Below are 17,912 nucleotides of genomic sequence, written 5' to 3'. Positions count from 1 at the left end.
CTAGTTGGCAATGACAAGACATGAACTGTTGGTGCAAAGCGACTCCCCAGTGCGTTGTGCTGAGTGAAAGAAGCCAGAGCGCAAAGGCTACATACCATATGACTCCACTTAAACGGTGTCCAGAAAACACGCAACTGTGGTGTGGTGACAGCACAAGCGGTTGCCAAGGGTCTTAGATGAAGGGAGCTGGTGGCAATGAAATGACCCAAGGGAACATTTGAGGGTGATGAGATGGTTTTGTAGGGTGCAGTGATACATGTGCACTTGTCGAAGTCGTAGGCCTGCAGCCACCAAGAGGGAGTTAATGAGGGGTGGGGGGAAGGGTATGTCCGTTGGTGCTGCAAGGCCAGGCAGATGAATTTCCTCTCCCCGAAGAAGCTCAGAACCTTCACCTGCTTTTTGCTGACATGTTGCTCGGTTATTTTCTGTTTCCCTTTGGGTCTACGGTCTGTGTTTTGTTTTGCTGGCCCATGTTTTCATTCACAGTGTGTGAGAGGCAGTGTTTCAGAACCACTGTGTCACGGGAAATGCCTTCGTTCCGCACACCAGGTGACCTAGTGGAATCAGATCATGGAAGTCATTTATTTCCCTCAGATGTGGGAGATCGGTGCCATTGTCTCCAGCATCTCGACGGGCCAGTTAGGGTACGAAGCCAATCTCTCTAGAAGCTTTTCCAATGTGTCTTCATGTTTGGTGTCAGATATCTCACCAGTGTATCTAGAAATGACCATTTCCATTCATCTGGCTCCATGTTTGGTCCAAACTCCACATCTGAAGACCCGTGTTTCCTTTCTGCTCTGGGAAACGTTCTTTCTCCCTGTGGGTGCTCTGCCTTTCTGGAAGTCCTGTGTGATGAGTTATGGATCATCTGGAAGTACCATCTGTTTATCTTAGGTCTTCTTCTCTATATTCCATCTGTCAATCTGCTGGCTTTGAGACCCCTCCTTGCCTGCTTTCCCACTTATCATACTACTTCTCTCTGTGCCTGGTCTCGCCCATCTTCAGCCCTTCTCTTTTGGGACGTCCTACAGCAGATGAGCAGCAGTGTCCCAATGCCAGCGCCGTGCTGCCTGGTCACTGAGAGTTGGACACCCTTACCTACAACGTCACAGAGAACATCTGGAGAGCAGAGCAGGCAGTCTCCACGGTGGTGTTTCCTGTGCTGTCTGTGTTAGAAAACCAAACCCCGGTGAAGGGTCGATCCAGTTTCCCACGACAGCAGCCATTTTACAACCAGCACCTCATTCCTGTAAATAAACAAGAATAGTAAGGGCTTCCTCTAAGGCCTGTACTCAAAATAACAAGGAGGAAGGGCGGGCGTGGGGAGCCTCAAACAAACACCCAGGCAGGTATAAAAGCCGACAGCCGAGCACCTCACACTCACACACTCTCTCACATTCACACTCACACCACCTCCCAGCTCACCTCCCACCCACCACCCACCATGGCCGCGTCCACCGTGTCCGTCTGCTCCAGCGACCTGAGCTATGACAGCCGCGTCTGCCTGCCTGGTTCCTGTGACTCTGGCACCGACTCCTCCTGGCAGGTGGACGACTGTCCAGAGAGCTGCTGCGAGCCCCCCTGCTGTGTGCCCAGCTGCTGCCAGCCCTTCCGCTGTGTCCCCAGCTGCTGCCAGCCCTTCCGCTGTGTCCCCAGCTGCTGCCAGCCCCTCTGCTCTGTCCCCAACTGCTGCCAGCCCTTCCGCTGTGTCCCCAGCTGCTGCCAGCCCCTCCGCTGTGTCCCCAGCTGTGGCCAGCCCCCCTGCTGTGTCCCCAGCTGCTGCCAGCCTCCCTGCTGTGTCCCCAGCTGCTGCCAGCCTCCCTGCTGTGTCCCAAGCTGCTGCCAGCGCCCCTACTGTGTCCCCAGTTGTGGCCAGCCCTCCTGCTGTGTCCCCAGTTGTGGCCAGCCCCCCTTCTGTGTCCCCAGCTGCTGTCAGCCCTCCTGCTGCACACCTGTCTGCTGTAAGCCTGCCTGTTGCACACGCATCTGCTGCAAGCCTGTCTACTACACACGCATCTGCTCTGGGGCTGCCCCCTGCCCAGCCCCGTCGTCCTGCTGCAGACCCTCCTCCTGCATGTCCCTCATCTGCCGCCCCGTGTGCTCCCGCACTGCCTGCTGTGTCCCCGCCTCGGCCCAGAAGTCCTGCTGCTGACCTGCGTGTCACCGCAGGGGAAGCAGGCTCCAGCAGACCCCATGAGAGCGGTCCCCCCAGCCGCCCCTCAGTGTGGTCCTGACCTGTGTTAGCTGGCCAATCCCACCCAGGATGGGGTTCTCCCAGGTCCCCAGTGTCCTGACCTGACCTCTGACTCCCAGGAACCTCTGACCTCACTGTTCCCCGGGCTTCTGCCTCCCAGGAGTTGCCTCCTCCTGCCTCTGGGTCACCTGTCTTTCACTCCCAGTTTCTCTGTCAATCACTTGACCTTGACTCTCAGTGTGTCAGCACCTTCTAGGGCACCCCAATAAACTCACTTCATCACCTGACCTGCTTCCTCATGTGACCTCATTGGGGTGGGGACACACGGCTATGACCAGACATTGGTCCCCTCCACGCACACTTATATGCTAGGAATGAGTGACTGAGAAATAAATCCCAAAAGGCAGTGGCCTAACTCCTCTGGGGGGACAGGGTCACTGGTGGGACTAGCTGTCGCCCAGGGTGGTGTGTGATGGCGTGGCCAGAGGCCATGTGACCAAGTTGAGCTTTGTGGATTTTGCTGAATCAGGCATTAAGTCCTATTAGGACCTTGGAGCCTTGAATTTCTGTAGAATAATAGTTGCATGGAATTGGGTTCACAGTGTGAGTTGACCAAAGACTTGCTAAAAGTGTATATTCTGTAGCTGTTTTACAGATCTGCTTGGCATTCAGGTTGAATGCCTTTCAATTCTTTTCTTTTTGTGTTAGACTAAAGCTTACTAGACTTGGAGTTGCAGTTACACACAGTCGAGCGTACATTGTTTCTGTCCAGCGTGTGCCTGGGGCTGCTGGGGTCACATAATTTGACATCACCATGGTGGCAGCAGTGTGTGGCTTTTAAATTGTGGTAAAATGCACATAACCTGAAGCTCGTTTCAGCGCACTGGTTCAATGGTATTAGGGACATTCACACTGTTGTTCAACCGTCACCACTGTCATCCCCAAAACTTTTTTCATCTTTCCAGAATGTAACCTGCTCTCATGAAATGCTAACTCCCCATCCGCAACCCCCACCCCTGGCCCCCACATCTACTGTCTGTCTCTATGCATCTGCGTACTCTAGGGACCTCACATTAGTGAAATCGTAGTGTTTGTCCTTTTGTGCCTGACGTATTTCCTGAGCATGGTGTCCTCAGGGCTCCTCCATGTTCATGTCAGGACTTCCTTGCCAAGGCTGAATAACATTCGTTGTATGGCTGGACCACCCTGCTTATCCATCCGCAGGTGGATGTCTAGGTTGCTTCTGTTTTAGCTCTTGTGACTAAGGCTGCAGTGAACATGGGTGTGGAAGGATCTCTTTGAAACCCTGCTTTCAATTCTTCAGGGGTGGGGGTGCCCAGAAGTGGGATTGCTGGATCATGTGATAATTCTGTACTGAGGTTTTGAGGAACCTCCATACTTTCCCAGCTGTTGCACCATTTAGCATTACGACTGACAGGGCGTGAGGGCTCCAATTTCTCTGCGGCCTCACCGACACTTGCTGTTTTCTGTTGATAGTAGCCATTGTCCCGGGTGTGAGCACTGCGCCTGGTTTTATCACAGACATAGTTACTGCACCGTAAGCCCCGCCCTACCTGCCGGCCCTCCCCTTCCGGCCCTCACTTGTCCTGTCCTCACCTGCCGGCCCTCACCTGGCCCCCCCTTGCCCGCCCTCACCTGCCCCCCCCCCCGCCCTCACCTGCTGGCCCCCCCCCCGCCCGCCCTCACCTGCCCCCCCCCCGCCCGCCCTCCCCCGCCCGCCCTCACCTGCCCGCCCTCACCTGCCGGCCCTCACCTGGCCCCCCCTTGCCCGCCCTCACCTGCCGGCCCTCACCTGGCCCCCCCCTTGCCCGCCCTCACCTGCTGGCCCTCACCTGCCCCCCCCCGCCCGCCCTCACCTGCCCCCCCCCGCCCGCCCTCACCTGCCCCCCCCGCCCGCCCTCCCCTGCCCCCCCCCCCGCCCGCCCTCCCCTGCCCGCCCTCACCTGCCCGCCCTCACCTGCCGGCCCTCACCTGGCCCCCCCTTGCCCGCCCTCACCTGCCCCCCCTCGCCCGCCCTCCCCTGCCCGCCCTCACCTGCCGGCCCCCCCCTGCCGGCCCTCACTTGTCCTGTCCTCACCTGCCGGCCCTCACCTGCCCCCCCCCGCCCGCCCTCACCTGCCCCCCCCGCCCGCCCTCACCTGCCCCCCCCCGCCCGCCCTCACCGTCCGCCCCCCCGCCCTCACCTGCCCCCCCCCGCCCGCCCTCCCCTGCTGGCCCCCCCCCGCCCGCCCTCACCTGCCCCCCCCCGCCCGCCCTCCCCTGCTGGCCCCCCCCCGCCCGCCCTCACCTGCCCCCCCCGCCCGCCCTCCCCTGCTGGCCCCCCCCCCGCCCACCCTCACCTGCCCCCCCCCGCCCGCCCTCACCTGCCCCCCCCCGCCCGCCCTCACCGTCCGCCCCCCCGCCCTCACCTGCCCCCCCCCGCCCGCCCTCCCCTGCTGGCCCCCCCCCCGCCCGCCCTCACCTGCCCCCCCCCCCCCCGCCCGCCCTCACCGTCCGCCCCCCCGCCCTCACCTGCCCCCCCCCCCGCCCGCCCTCCCCTGCTGGCCCCCCCCCGCCCGCCCTCACCTGCCCCCCCCCGCCCGCCCTCACCTGCCCCCCCCCCCCGCCCGCCCTCACCGTCCGCCCCCCCGCCCTCACCTGCCCCCCCCCGCCCGCCCTCCCCTGCTGGCCCCCCCCCGCCCGCCCTCACCTGCCCCCCCCCGCCCGCCCTCACCGTCCGCCCCCCCGCCCTCACCTGCCCCCCCCGCCCGCCCTCCCCTGCTGGCCCCCCCCCCCCGCCCCCCCTCACCTGCCCCCCCGCGCCCGCCCTCACCTGCCCGCCCTCCCCGGCCCCCTTTCTTGCAGAAGAACGAGTACCTGTTCTCCGTGGTGGCGGAGGCGCCCGACGCACTGCTGCTGGGCCTGCGCTACTCGCCCGCCCGCCTGCACTTTCTGTTCCTCCGCGAGGACGCGGCCGGCGCCTGGCAGACCCGCGTGTCCTTCCGCAGCCCGGCCCTGATGGACAGCCAGTGGCACACGCTGGTCCTGGCCGTGTCTGAGGACTCTTTTTCCCTCACCATGGACTGCGGCGTCCCCGTGGACATGTAGGTACCCGGACGCCGGGGGGTCGCGTGGTGCTGTGGGAGCCCCAGCGGGGTCTGGCTCGTGGAGGGACCGTCCTCAGCGGCGCCCACTGTGACGGGAGGGGCCGGGCCATCGGCAAGTGCACGGAGCAGAAGGGCCGCGGCGGCGCCAGGGTTTGGGCTGCAGATGAGTCCAGGCGGCGTGGGCTGCGCGTGGCCAGGGGCACGTGACCCGCGGGGTGCTGTCACCGTCAGCAACAGGCCGTGGAGGGACAGCAGCCAAACAGCCAGGCTGGGAGCCCAGGTCTTGCTGTGTGACCTTCACCACGTCCTTGAACCTCTCTGACTCAGCACCCTCATCCGGGACCAGGGGGCAAATCCTCACTAAAACTCAAGATATGCGCAGAGTAATTCTTAGCAGCTTGGACACAACACTGAGCACTCGGAAGCCTGAGATCCTCTCTTGTCCTTATCACCTTGTCATCGCCTGGTTCCTGTGGCCTGGACTGTGAGTCCCTGCTGCCCAGCCAGCTAACAGCCACACAGGCCCTCAGCTGCCATCCTTGCTGAGTGGGGCTGGAGACTTTTTAATCAAAATGGTCCCGTTTACATTACATCTATCGTTATACCAAATACTACTTTCAAAGGTAGACTCTTACCCTGCTTTGTTGTAATGAAACTTATTCCATAACAAAAACAATCCATAACATTTGGACACTGTGTTTAAAAAAATATTATTTTTTTTAAAGAATTTATTGGGGAAGGGGAACAGGACTTCTATCAGGGAACAGCGTGTACTTCTGGGACTTTTTCCAAGTCAAGTTGTCCTTTCAGTCTTAGTTGTGGAGGGCGCAGCTCGCTGGCCCATGAGGGAATTAACCCGGCAGTCCCTTTGCCCAGAGCTTGTGCTCTAACCAACTGAGCCACCCGTCCGTTCCTAGACACTGTTTAAACCTGGCTTATCAACCGGCCCCGCACCCTGCCCCTAAGCAGATTGGGACCTTTACAGGATGATGGCTTGTTAGGTGCTGAGAGCCAGCAGTGGGACATCTCTGTGCTGGGGAGGGCGCAGGAAGCCAACCCAGGGTGATCAGGGACAGTGGTCAGGAGCCAGCCTCGCCACGGCCAGCTGCAACCAGATGGAAAGACCAGAAGGAGTAGCTGTTTGCACAAGAGGACATGGACTCATGGCCCAGGGGACCTGGGCAACCAGGGGAACGCACATGCCTGGCTTTTCGGCTTCAGAGGCTCCAGCCATACCATCCCCTACAGCAGGGTGTCCACCTTCTCACCTGTCCTCAGAGTTCGGCCCCCCTGTGCACATCAAGACCCAACTCCGGTCACGTCTTCCAACACCCCCGAGTCACCAGGGAGAACCGTCTCCTGCTTTGACATCATCTGTCCCGCCAGGGCTCAGTGGAGGGTGGTGGGGCTAGGGACCCTGCACAGGTAGAAGCCACTGGAGGTCCCCGTGAGATGGCAAAGAGCCACTGAACACCTCCACAGCCTGTGCTTTTGCAGAAGACCTTGTCCTGGGACAAAGGGTGTCCCCCCAGATTCATGTCCCCTAGGACCTGGGAATGGGACCTTGTTGAGACAGCACCTTTGCAGATGTGATCCAGTTAAGTTGAGGTCACACTGGAGGTGTGAGCCCTGATCCAGTGACTGGTGTCTTTATAAGAAGAGGAGAAGGAAAAGGCGTGTGACCACGAGGCCAGAGACTGGAGCCATGCGGCCACAAAGCAGGGCACTCCAGAAGCTCCCAGGAGCAGGAAGGGGCACGGAGGACCCTCCCCTAGAGCCTTCAGCAGGAGATGGCCCTGCTAACACATCAATTTTGGACTCTGGCCCTCAGAACTGGGAGGGAATTAATTTGTTATTTAAGCTGCCCAGCACCCTTCGTTTAAGCTTCGTTACACCCTCAGGGGGCACTGCCCTGTCATTTTCTACGGAAATGGCCTCTGCCAGCTGCTCTTTTGTGGCCCTAAAACCTTCCTCCACGGTTTTCAGCACTGCTGACGTGCCCTTCCCGGCCACCCTATCCATGCAAGGAGCCCGGTTCTTCATCGGCAGCCGGAGGAGGACCAAAGGCCTGTTCACAGTAAGTGTAGAGTGCTCTGGACAGCAGACAGTTTGCTGGGTGTGGCAGACGGGAATGGGGAACACACGGCTCACATACACCAGCCACGCCCGACATGGCCCCTGCATCGCTGTTCCCTCCTCTGGGCACACGGGTCCCCACTCTACCTCAGGGCCCTACTCTGTGTCCTCCTACTACAGAGAAAGGCCTTCCTCACTCTGAGCAGATGAGCCCATGCACAGCCCTCCCAGACACCTCCCCTAGTTGACTCTTCGCTGTAGCCCTGACCACCCTCAGACCAGCTATGTGTTTACCCACTGTCTGCCTTTCCCCTAGAGTGCAGGTGAGGGTACCTTGTTCCATGAGGGTAGGGCCTTTAATTCCCTGTGTGTCCAGTGTCTAGAACCATGCCTAACACATAGCAGGTGCTCTGTGAATATATACTGATGGCATGTGTGGATGGATGGATGGATGATGAATAGATGTATGAATGGATGGATGGATGGATGGATGGATGGATGGATGGATGGAAGGATGATGGATGGATGATGGATGGATGTGTGTGTGGATGGATGGATGGATGGATGGATGAATGGATGGATGGATGGATGATGGATCAATGTGTGGATGGATGAGTGGGTGGCAGGGTGTCTGGATGAATGGACAGATGGAAAGATGGTAGGAGGGTGGGTGACGGATGGATGGATGATGGATGGATGGATGGATGATGGATGGATGGATGGATGATGGACGACGGCTGGATGATTGGATGGATGGATGGGTGGATGAGTGGGTGGGTGGGAGGGTAGATGGATGGGATGGACGGATGGACAGATGATGAATGGTGGGGTGGATGGGTGGGTAATCGGATGGATGGATGGATGGATGGATGGATTGATGGATGGATGGATATGACAGGATGTATGGATAGACAGGTAGACAAAGGATGGGTAAGTGATACAAGCCCGCCGCTCTAGCTTAGTCCACAGAAAATAACTCCTTTGTGGTTTCATTACCTTGGAAGAATGTCCAGCTCTCCAGCATGCCCCAGGGCTCCCCATAACCACTATGCAGCCTCTTCTCTCCCAACTCAAGAGATGGTTAGGCTCACCCCCGTCCCACCATCCCCCAAGGTCCTAACATGCTGCCCTCTCTCTGCAGGGCCTGGTGAGGCAGCTGGTCCTGCTGCCCGGCTCAGACGCCACTGCGCAGCTGTGCCCCTGCAGAAATGCCGACATCGTGCTGTCCATCCCCCCGGTCCTGCAGGGCCTCACGGGGAGGCCGGCAGACAATGAGGTGCTGAAATACCCCTATGGTTAGTAGTCAAAGCTGCCAGCCCCACATGCCAAGGCTTCCTCTTCCTGAGTCTCTGCCTTCTGCCTGCTGCCTGATTTCCCCCCACAGCAGCATTTGGGGTCCTTTCTCCTCATCCCTCTCTGGCAGCCATCCAAACCTCAGCCTCCATCCCTGTGGGGACCCCAAGTTTCGTGAGGTACATTTTTATTTTCCATGAACCCCCAGGCCAGAGGGTCCCTGGCTTTGCTTTTGCTAGTGTGTGTCTACCTCTTCCCAACGTGACTTACAATGTTGACTTTTATTTAAACCACCTGCTGTAGAGATTCCAAGTCCCCGACCCCCACCCCCGAGGACGTGGGGGGGCAGCCTGACTGTCTCCGAGCCTCACAGGTCAGGGGCGCCCCTTCAGGTCGATGACCATGCAATCCAGTCCTGGAGTCATGTTTCCCAAACCCTGAGCACAAGGAGGAGACTGGGGGCAGGCGTCCACCCCAGGCCTGGGCTGAGCACTGTGAGGGGTCAAGGATGTGCTCCGGCCACGGGGCCCAGCTGCAGTACAGATAAGGCTCTGAGGTGGCCAAGTAGCATCAGTAGGACATGTGTGCCTGACCTGAGAGGGAAGTATAATGACAGGAATGATGGCGTGAGAACTAAGCAAAATGGAAGTTTAAGTGAACATATGTCCCAGGGAGGTGAGCAAGGCAGCTGCATCACAAAGGGTTTTCAGAAGAGCTGGAGATGAAGGTGAAGACTGCGGTCTTCTGGGGCCAGCAGGGAGTGTTAGGACGTCCTGCCCGTGTGCAGACCATGGGGCAGGCCACCTGCTCGGGTCTCACTGCCTCCTGAGGCCTCGTCTAAGACCCCGGAATGGGTCCTGGCAGCCCAGCTCAAAGGCAAAGGCAGGACCGCCCCTGCCAGGAGCACATTCCCACCGGACACTCCTCCTCCGTGTCCCCTCCAGAAACCAACATGAAGGTGACGCTGGGATCCCAGCCTCCGTGCACCAAAGCGGAGGATGTGCAGTTCTGGCTTGACGCTGGCCGGAAGGGGCTGTACCTGTGCGTGGGCAGCGAGTGGGTCTCTGTGTTGGCAGGTGAGGCGGGCTGGGCAGCCATGACTGGGGCTCTGGTGACAGAGGGTGTCTGCTCAGAACAGGGAACGACCCCACCCAGAGCAGTGAGCCTGTGCATTTAACTGGAACTGCGTGTCCACTGGGCACCATACGTGGGCTGGCAGGGTGTGTCATTTCCCCTCAGCCCCGTCCAGGGAAGAGCACGGGACCCCTGGGGGGCTGGCCTCACTCGTGGGGCCCACTCGTTCTCTTCACACCCTGTGTGCCCTTGGATGCAGGAACCCCAGGGTGTTACTGCTGTAGCAAGCCCTTGCAGCTGTCCATCCCTGTTGTGGGTAGGGCAAGTACAGGTGGCCATGCCTGCTCCCGGCAGGGTGTCTGCAGGAGAAGGGAATTCACTCCAGCTGGGCCCTTCGCAAGATCCTGAGTCCACCCTCTAGTTTAGGGCACAGCCTTTTCTGGCAGCAGTGAGCGTGGGAAATGTCTCATAAGGACTGGACCCCTGGAGTCCTCCCCGTGAGTGTCACTGGGGGCCCTACAGACCCATGAGGGTGGATTGGCGCCCATGGCCCACGCTAATGCCCCGGGGTCACAGCTCAGGGCTGGGGGCCGCACTCCCAAGACTCCTCGGGCTTCCGTTCCGGGAAGTGTTAAGGGGTCTCACCATCTCTGTGACAAGCCAAAGAGAAACTGGACTATGTGGAAGAGTACCAGAGCCTGCACACCAACTCGGAGACGCTGGGCCTCGAGGTCTTCGTCATCCCCGAGGCCGGGCTCTTCATGGCAACGGCCAATCGGAAAACCACGTCCGCCATCTACAAGTGGACAGACGGGAAGTTCGCCTCGTACCAGAACATCCCCACGCAGCAAGCACAGTCCTGGAGGCACTTCACCATCGGGAGAAAGGCAAGTCCGCTGCGGTGACTTCCTCTGTCCTTTCTCAGCTGGAAAACTGCACAGAATCTAACGGGGGTGTCCAAACTGCGGCCCTTGGGCCAACTGCGGTCCGCAATCCATTGTTAATTGGCCCGCAGCAAATTCCAAAAATATATTTAGTTTACTTAAATAAACCAGGTGAGGCAATACCTCGAGTGAGTGGCCCGGCTGTCTGTGTATTTTACCGCATATGGCCCTTGGTGAAAACCATTGAAAAAAGTTTGGACAGCCCTGGTCTAAAGGTTGGGGCTCTTTACGTAGTATTTCTGCTGCTTCTAAAGCCTTTCAGGTTCCCAACATCATTCACGGTCACACGCTTACATAGCTGTGTCTCTAAATCCAGACTGTGACGTTGAGAAAACCTGTCAGCTCCCTACGTGACAGAAGAAAGGTCATTTCTAAGATGCCACCCAGTTTTCTGTAGATCCATCAGTACTAAATTAAAAACTTGTTGTGGTCTTTTGGACCCATTAACGATGCAGAAATAATTTCAGAATGGCAACACAAACATTGAGGTCATGCTGTGTCCAGACAGAGGGGTACAGGCACGGAGGGTGAGACCTGGGCCCCAGGGGCCCTGGGGTGTGAGACTCTTGTAGACAGCCCCCCTTTCCGGTCAGGGCTGCACTGAGCAGAGGGCCCGCAGGTGGAGGGTCTCAGAGATGCCATCCCCACCCCTGTCTTGATTAATCTTCTCTACCAGCTCCTTCGCGGGGATACCTTCTGTAATGCAGGGACTCAGCTCCCGCTCCTGGCAGGTGAAGGCAGGACATGGTGAGGCCGAAAAGGCACACCCACGGAGCCACAGGTAGGGGGTTCACACCACTATCGTCTCGATGGCGGCTGGTGGAGACACAAGAAGCAAACCTCCGCCAGTACCCCCACAAGTGGTTTTCCTGCACCCCAGTCTCACTGACTGCTGGGCAAGACACAGGAAGTAGGATCCACACGAGGATCCACTGCAATGTGCGCTGGCTAGCGTAACCACGGCTTTATATACAAAACAGTAGTGGCTAATGGCCAGCTGGTTACAGGTGATGGCCAGCGATCACAGCGGACGGCCATCTCATAACCCAGCCAGCACCTTTCCATGTGAGGCTGAGAGCCTGGAAACTGCTCTCTGGGGCTCTGTCCCCACACCTTCCCATGCTTGTCCCCCAGTCATTCACTCACCAACACACGTGTGCTGGGTACAGTGCTACCCGCCCCTTGGCCCACCCACAGGGGACAGACAAACCCTGCCCCCATGTCCCTGGCATCCCACTGCAGTCCTTGCTCCAGGTCCAGCATGGTGAGGGAATGACTCACTCTCTGGTTATTCGGTTGATGATATTTCAAAGGTTTTTATGTTTGCATTATAAAACATGATAACTTTACATGAAAGAACAATTGGGAAATTCAGAAAAACAAGAGGAAAATCTGTCCGCTCACCCAAGGAGATGCAGGGTTTACTGGGGTACTCACCTTTCCAGGCCTGGTGACAAAAACATTTTTGTGACAAAGCTTTTCCTGGGTTCGGGAGATAGAAATGGCAGCGGCAGGTTGGCGGACTCGGACATGATCGAAGGTCTTAAATGTGAGGAGCAAAGGTGGGCAGTCAGGGCTGCTGGCCCACCGAAGCCGGCAGCCACGGAGGCGGGCGCTCAGCCAGTCCCGCGTCCTGCGGGCAGAGACACTGATGTTCAGACGCCTTCCGCGCCAGACCCTGGCGCCGAGAAGGAGAACCTAGAAGAACCAAGTGTCTCGGGCCCTGTCTTTCAGATCTTCCTGGCTGTGGCCAACTTTGACCCCAATGAAAAGGGTCAGGAGTTCTCCGTCATTTACAAATGGAGCCAGAGAAAGCTGCGGTTCACCCCCTACCAGAGGGTTCCCACCCACAGCGCCCGGGACTGGGAGGCCTTTGAGGTGGCTGGGGAGCACTTCCTGGCCGTGGCCAACCACCGGGAAGGTAGGGGCCGTGGCCTTCAGCCCGGAAGGGAACCGCTTCGGGCGGGGCATGACTCACCTGCCCGCTCATTTTGCTCCCGTTAAAAGTGACAATAAATCACACCAGCACAAGTCCTGATGGTGGCCTCTAAGGGTGAGCACACCTGAGCACCTCCTCACCTGTCCATTTCGGAAGACAGACATGTGGTCTGTCCCTGCCCACAGGGCAATGTGGGGCACCTGGCTGCACAGACTCACTAGCCAGACAACCTGCCCTTGCGGGTGTGTGGCTGACACAAGCGGGAAGGTGAGCTCTGTGAGCGGGAGGCCCAGTGGCAGGCTGGGGGCGCCACTGGGAGGGCCAGGCACCATTTCTCCGAGAACAGGCTCACCCGTCTGTACCCAAAGTCCACGTGACACGTGTGTGCGGCGGACAGGCTGGCCAGGAACAGGCAAACGTCATCCTGGGCCAGTGACTATCCTGAGTGACCAAGAAGACCCTTCCCCATCCTGTGGCTCGAGGGCTGCACAGAGTCCAAGGCCCCAGACAGCCATATGGGGTGTCTCTAGCTCAGGCCGTGGGCAGACTCCATGAGTCAGAGTTCACCTGAGTCTGAGACCCTCCAGGGAGCTCTGTGGGGGGCCTGGGGAGGAGTCCCCCCACCCACTGATGGACAGGGGACCTCACCAGTGCCCCCCAGTGTGAGTGAGTGCTCCAGGACAGGCTGGCCCAAAGGGGGCTCCAGGAGCACAGTGCCTGACCTGTAGGGGACAGTGGGAGCGAGGGGACACCGGGCAGTGTGAGAGGGGAGGCTGGAGGTGCAGTGGGGCATCCCACCTCCAAGAACCTGGAGTTATTGGAAGGGGGGGCCGTTGAGGGTGTCCATCTGATGGTGGGTAGGAGGAATGGCCCACGAAGGGCATCACCGCTGGGGAGTGACGGGTGCAGAAGGGAGCAGGACCTGGCCAGAGCAGCCCTCGGCCCGGCTGGATGGCAGGCCAGGCTGAGGGGCCCTGGGCAGTGTCGGCCACGGGGAGGAAGTCTGGGTCCCCTCCCTCACTGCAGCTGCTTGGCTTCCAGGTGACAACCACAATATCGACAGTGTCATCTACAAGTGGAACCCGAGGACACGGCTGTTCGAGCCCAACCAGACCATTGCCACGTGCGGCGCCTACGACTGGGAGTTCTTCACCGTGGGGCCCTACTCGTTCCTGGTGGTGGCCAATGCCTTCAATGGCACGTCCACGAAGGTGCAGTCCCACCTGTACGTGTGGCTGCTCGGCGCCTTCCAGCTCTTCCAGTCCTTCCTGGTAAGGGACGGCACGCGCCTGTGCACCCCGCCAGGCCTCGCACTCTATGCCGCATTAGTGCCTGGTGACACGGGACCGACCGGGGGACCGCAGCCAGGGCCAGCCCGGGTATGCACTGCCACCCGTGCCCTCCACCCAGGCACCTCCCCAGTATAAGGCTCTGACCACAGCCCCCGTTACCTAAAAAGGGCCTGAGGAGCCCTAATGTGAGGCAGGGGAGGGAGCCCAGGCCTTGTCCTCCCGCTGGCAACACACTGTCCTGGCCGCCCCGCTGTGTGACCTGCCTCTGTGTGGCTGCCAGGCTCCTGCCCTGGGCAGCCAGGCAGCGCTCTCCTTCAGACCTCAGTGTCCTCAGCTGGTTCCAGTGGCCATGGGCTGGCTGGTGGGGCCTTTGAGGGAAGGCTGCGGAAGCATTTGTAGTGTGGGACGGTGCCAGATGCCCCGTGAATTGCATGTGTCCCAGGCTGGGTGACGAGAATGGGCAGGGGAAGCATGGAGGCTGGGTGGGGTGTGGGTGTGGTCACTGCAGGCTCGTGCGTGGGCCTGGCTGCCGTCCATTCTCCTCACAGAGTGGAGGGAACTCTGTCTCCACGTGATGGAGAGGCCGTCACTGCCAACACCAACAGGAGACTCCTTCCTCACATCCTTCTGGAACATGCCTTTGCTCACTTATGTGTCCCTCCTTCACTAACAAAAGTGCTTTGAGGGCTCTTGAGCCTCACACAGCGACTGCTCAAGTGTCCCTGTCCCCGGCGAGGGTGGCAGTCATGGGTGGAGGAGGGAGCAGAGCAGGGGACCCACCGCCCCTCCTGTGGGGTCTCCAGGGAAGTGGGGAGGGCAGCCACGTTTGCTAAGCAGTCCTGCATTTGCCGAGAGGCTGGTGGGGGTTTTGTGCTGAAGTGATTGACGGCAGTCCAGAACATTCCAGCCACACCATCTACACAGATGAGCCTGGAGGTGGCAGGTGGTGGAGGTGGCATGTTTGTTTGCAAACAAGAGGGGGAAGATGAAGTTGAGGAATCGGGAGTCCTGGAGCCCCCACACACACGAAGAGAAATGAGAGCAGTGCAAGAAGCAGAGGGCATGAGCCCCGGGTCCCCGGGGACCTAGCTAAGGGCTGGCTAGGTCCCCGGGAACCACCATGCCATTAATGTCCTTCATTCAGTCACTGGAATTGCACTGGGGCCACCAGGCCCGCTGAGGACTGGGCACGGCTGTCCGGCTATGCACACACAGTGCAGCCCCGACAAAGCCAAGTTCAGGGCTCTAGGAGCTCCTCTGCATGTCAGGTCGGCTCCCTGGGCAAGAGACATTAGGACAAGCCCAGAGAGAGGGTATGGGAACTGGCAGGAGGGGCAGCCCAGGGCCTATGGGTGCCCGTGGGAGGGTGGGAGGCAGGCGCTGAGAGAGCAGGAGCCACTCTACTGACCCTCCAGCTACTGTGGGCATCAGGCTGTGGGGGCTGTGACCCAGGTGACCCCAAGTTTCACGGCATGAGGAGGTCAATAGCCTCCAAAATAGCTGTTTCCTGAGACAGGGTTGGGGGTGTGGTATGCTAGAAGAAGCCGGACTGGGATGAGGTGTTATCCCTGCAGCCATCCACTTTCTAACGGTCTCAGTCTTGGGAGGTGAGTGGTGACAGTGGTTCAAGCTTGCTGAGCAATGGTCTCATAAAGCGCCTGTGCCACGAGCTGAACTGCTTCTGCCACTCAGGCCTCCAAGCCGCCCTGTGAGGTAACTTCTGCCACCTGTCCCCTCTCTCCCGTGGGAAACAGGCATGGAGGTTCTGGGAATTGTTCCGGGCAGAGTGGGGTGCTGCTGCCTCCAATACGAGCTCCTGACGTGATGTTTGTCACTGCTGTGGTATCGTACGGAGGCTAAGATGTCCTGGGTGAGATAAGCATGTGGCTTGGGTACATGTACACACTGATTTGAGAGTATTCAGTAATGGGCTGGCAGGGGGTCCCCAAGGGGTGGCCAAACCTCTGACTTGGGATTAGACCCCAGGCCTGTGGGACTGGATATGGAAAGTGGCAGGAGCTGAGGGGGGCTGGGCCTGCACACCTGGGTGGTAAAATCAGGTTCCCAAAGACGCCTGGACAGCAGGGCCTGGACGAGACGTGGCGGCCGCAGAGTGAAGGGGCTGAGTAGAGGCCTGGGCAGCAGATGGTGGCAGGTGGACGGCAGTGTGTGTGGGAAGCCCAAGGGCTCTAAATTAATCGCATGTGGGTCTGCAACGCCTGAGGGGTGTGGGCTGCCCTATGGGGCCGCGCCCAGCCCGGCCAGAATGTGGGGGGGGGTTGGAACCTGTGCAGGAGGAATGACCGTAGGAACTGAAGACTGTTCTGAAAGGAGATTCAGTGATTGTTTCCCAGTTTGTAAGGGATGAGCGGGGACAGGCGACAGACCGCTGTGGGTCCTGGCAGCAGGCTCCCACAACCTGGCATAGAAAGCACAGCACGTGGCTTCTGGTGAACCACACAGGTCATTGGCAGGGCTGTCAGACCAGGCCTGGGGTACGGACAGAGTCCCTGCAGGGGGCGGGACTGTAGTTTGGGGTTGTCATTCTACAGGTACCAACACTGTGACCCTAAATCTCCTACATTTGAACAAGAAGATACAACACAACAAAAGACCAGTTTAGGAGGGCCATCAAGGGCCACAGCCAGAGGCCCCAGGTCCCCAGGGCACAGCCTGCCATCCTGACCACTGAACAGACTCAGACAACTAGGGGTCTCCAGGTGCTAGACAGGAGACTGCAATACAGAGGAGTCGGCGGAAAGATCACGTGCCCACAGTAGGAGAAACGGCTGGTTCTGGAAACAAGAGTATTTAAAAATTATGACTGTCTTCGGAATTATCCAAGAGGATATCGCACTCATGAGCTAAGTACGGAATGCCATGAACAGGAAAGAGTCCATGGATATAAAAATGCGATTGCTGGCATGACAGGAAGACCCTCCAGCATGACTGGAAAATAAAGGTAAAGAAATCTTCTAGAATGTAGAACAGAGAGAAAAGATAGAATCCATCAGGAGATCTGAGAGCTGGCTAACCAGAGTTCTAGAAAGAGTGAAGGGGGAGAAGGGAGCAATGGAATTACCAAAGAAAAACCCTAAGATCTCTGGGACATGAACCTTCAGATAGAAAGGGCGCTGAGACCTAGGGGACGAGAGCCACACGAAACTTGCCGTGACGAAACCTGTGGACACAGAGGACAGAGATCTGCTCTCACTCCCCAGCCTGGGAGGGCGTGTGCTCACTTCTGCTCGACGCCCATTGGCTGGCAGCGGTCACCTGATCCAGCCTACCGGCGTGAGGCTCTGGGAAACGTGGGGAAGCCCCTGGAAGGCGACAAACGTGGGAGTCAACCAGAGCACGAAACCAGAACGGGAAGTGGTGGCGCCAGCCATTGATGGTGGTGACTCCAGAATGAGAACCAGTGTCCATTCTAGAGCCTGTCAGCCCTGGGGGCTCGGTGGGAGCACCCAGGGGGGAGGGTGATGGGACACGACGGGGACTCCATGGACACTCATGGGCTGGACACCTGAAGGTGTAATGGAAGCACAGACTTCAGTGGAAAGACACTCGGGTGGGACCCCCAGGAGAGCCCTGAAGACGTGACAATCACAGGAAGCGGCTTCAGGGAGCAGGAGAGAGAACGGGCTCCTGGGGGTGGGGGGGACCAGTGAGGAGTTGGAAGACATGGCTGTGTGCCAAGATGCTTTGTCCCCAAAACAGGGAAGAAGGGAGGGAGGAGTTTCGGAAGATGCAGCTAGGAACTTGTTGAAAAGCAGTTCCACGTGTGAAGTGAGCCACGCGGAGCGTCTGTTTGACCCCTGGGAAAGCACGGAGGTCATCCTGCCGTTGAAGCAACCTGGCATGGCCTTGGCTCTGCGAGAATGATGTTGTGCTGTGGCCAGGAGCACTGGAGGGAACAGCTTGGAGGGAGAAGGGCGATGGTGGTGGAAGGAGGGTAGAGGCCCACACCTTCACCCTGGGTGCAGGGCATGA

General features: G+C 58.8%; 2 protein-coding genes across 2 annotated transcripts in view; both read left to right on the top strand.

The window, feature by feature from the left end:
• TSPEAR (thrombospondin type laminin G domain and EAR repeats) overlaps positions 1-17,912 on the top strand; it is a 76,025-nt gene that overhangs the window by 46,531 nt on the left and 11,582 nt on the right. The window contains exons 3-9 of the mRNA XM_081071815.1: positions 5,060-5,298; positions 7,288-7,378; positions 8,519-8,672; positions 9,615-9,746; positions 10,405-10,631; positions 12,423-12,609; positions 13,669-13,898. Of these exons, the coding sequence (XP_080927941.1) occupies positions 5,060-5,298; positions 7,288-7,378; positions 8,519-8,672; positions 9,615-9,746; positions 10,405-10,631; positions 12,423-12,609; positions 13,669-13,898 (1,260 nt within the window). The remainder of the gene's footprint in view (positions 1-5,059; positions 5,299-7,287; positions 7,379-8,518; positions 8,673-9,614; positions 9,747-10,404; positions 10,632-12,422; positions 12,610-13,668; positions 13,899-17,912) is intronic.
• On the top strand, positions 1,445-2,152 carry LOC308506365 (uncharacterized protein; the record flags this gene model as incomplete). Its single annotated transcript, XM_081069750.1, has 3 exons — positions 1,445-1,706; positions 1,807-1,931; positions 1,997-2,152. 3 exons carry the CDS (start codon positions 1,445-1,447, stop codon positions 2,150-2,152), a joined length of 543 nt encoding a protein of 180 aa, XP_080925876.1.

The sequence above is a fragment of the Rhinolophus hipposideros genome (assembly GCF_964194185.1).
Source record: "Rhinolophus hipposideros genome assembly, chromosome: 2".
NCBI lineage: Eukaryota > Metazoa > Chordata > Mammalia > Chiroptera > Rhinolophidae > Rhinolophus > Rhinolophus hipposideros.
Note: the sequence above shows the minus strand (reverse complement) of the source record. Positions and strands in the feature narration are given on the sequence as shown.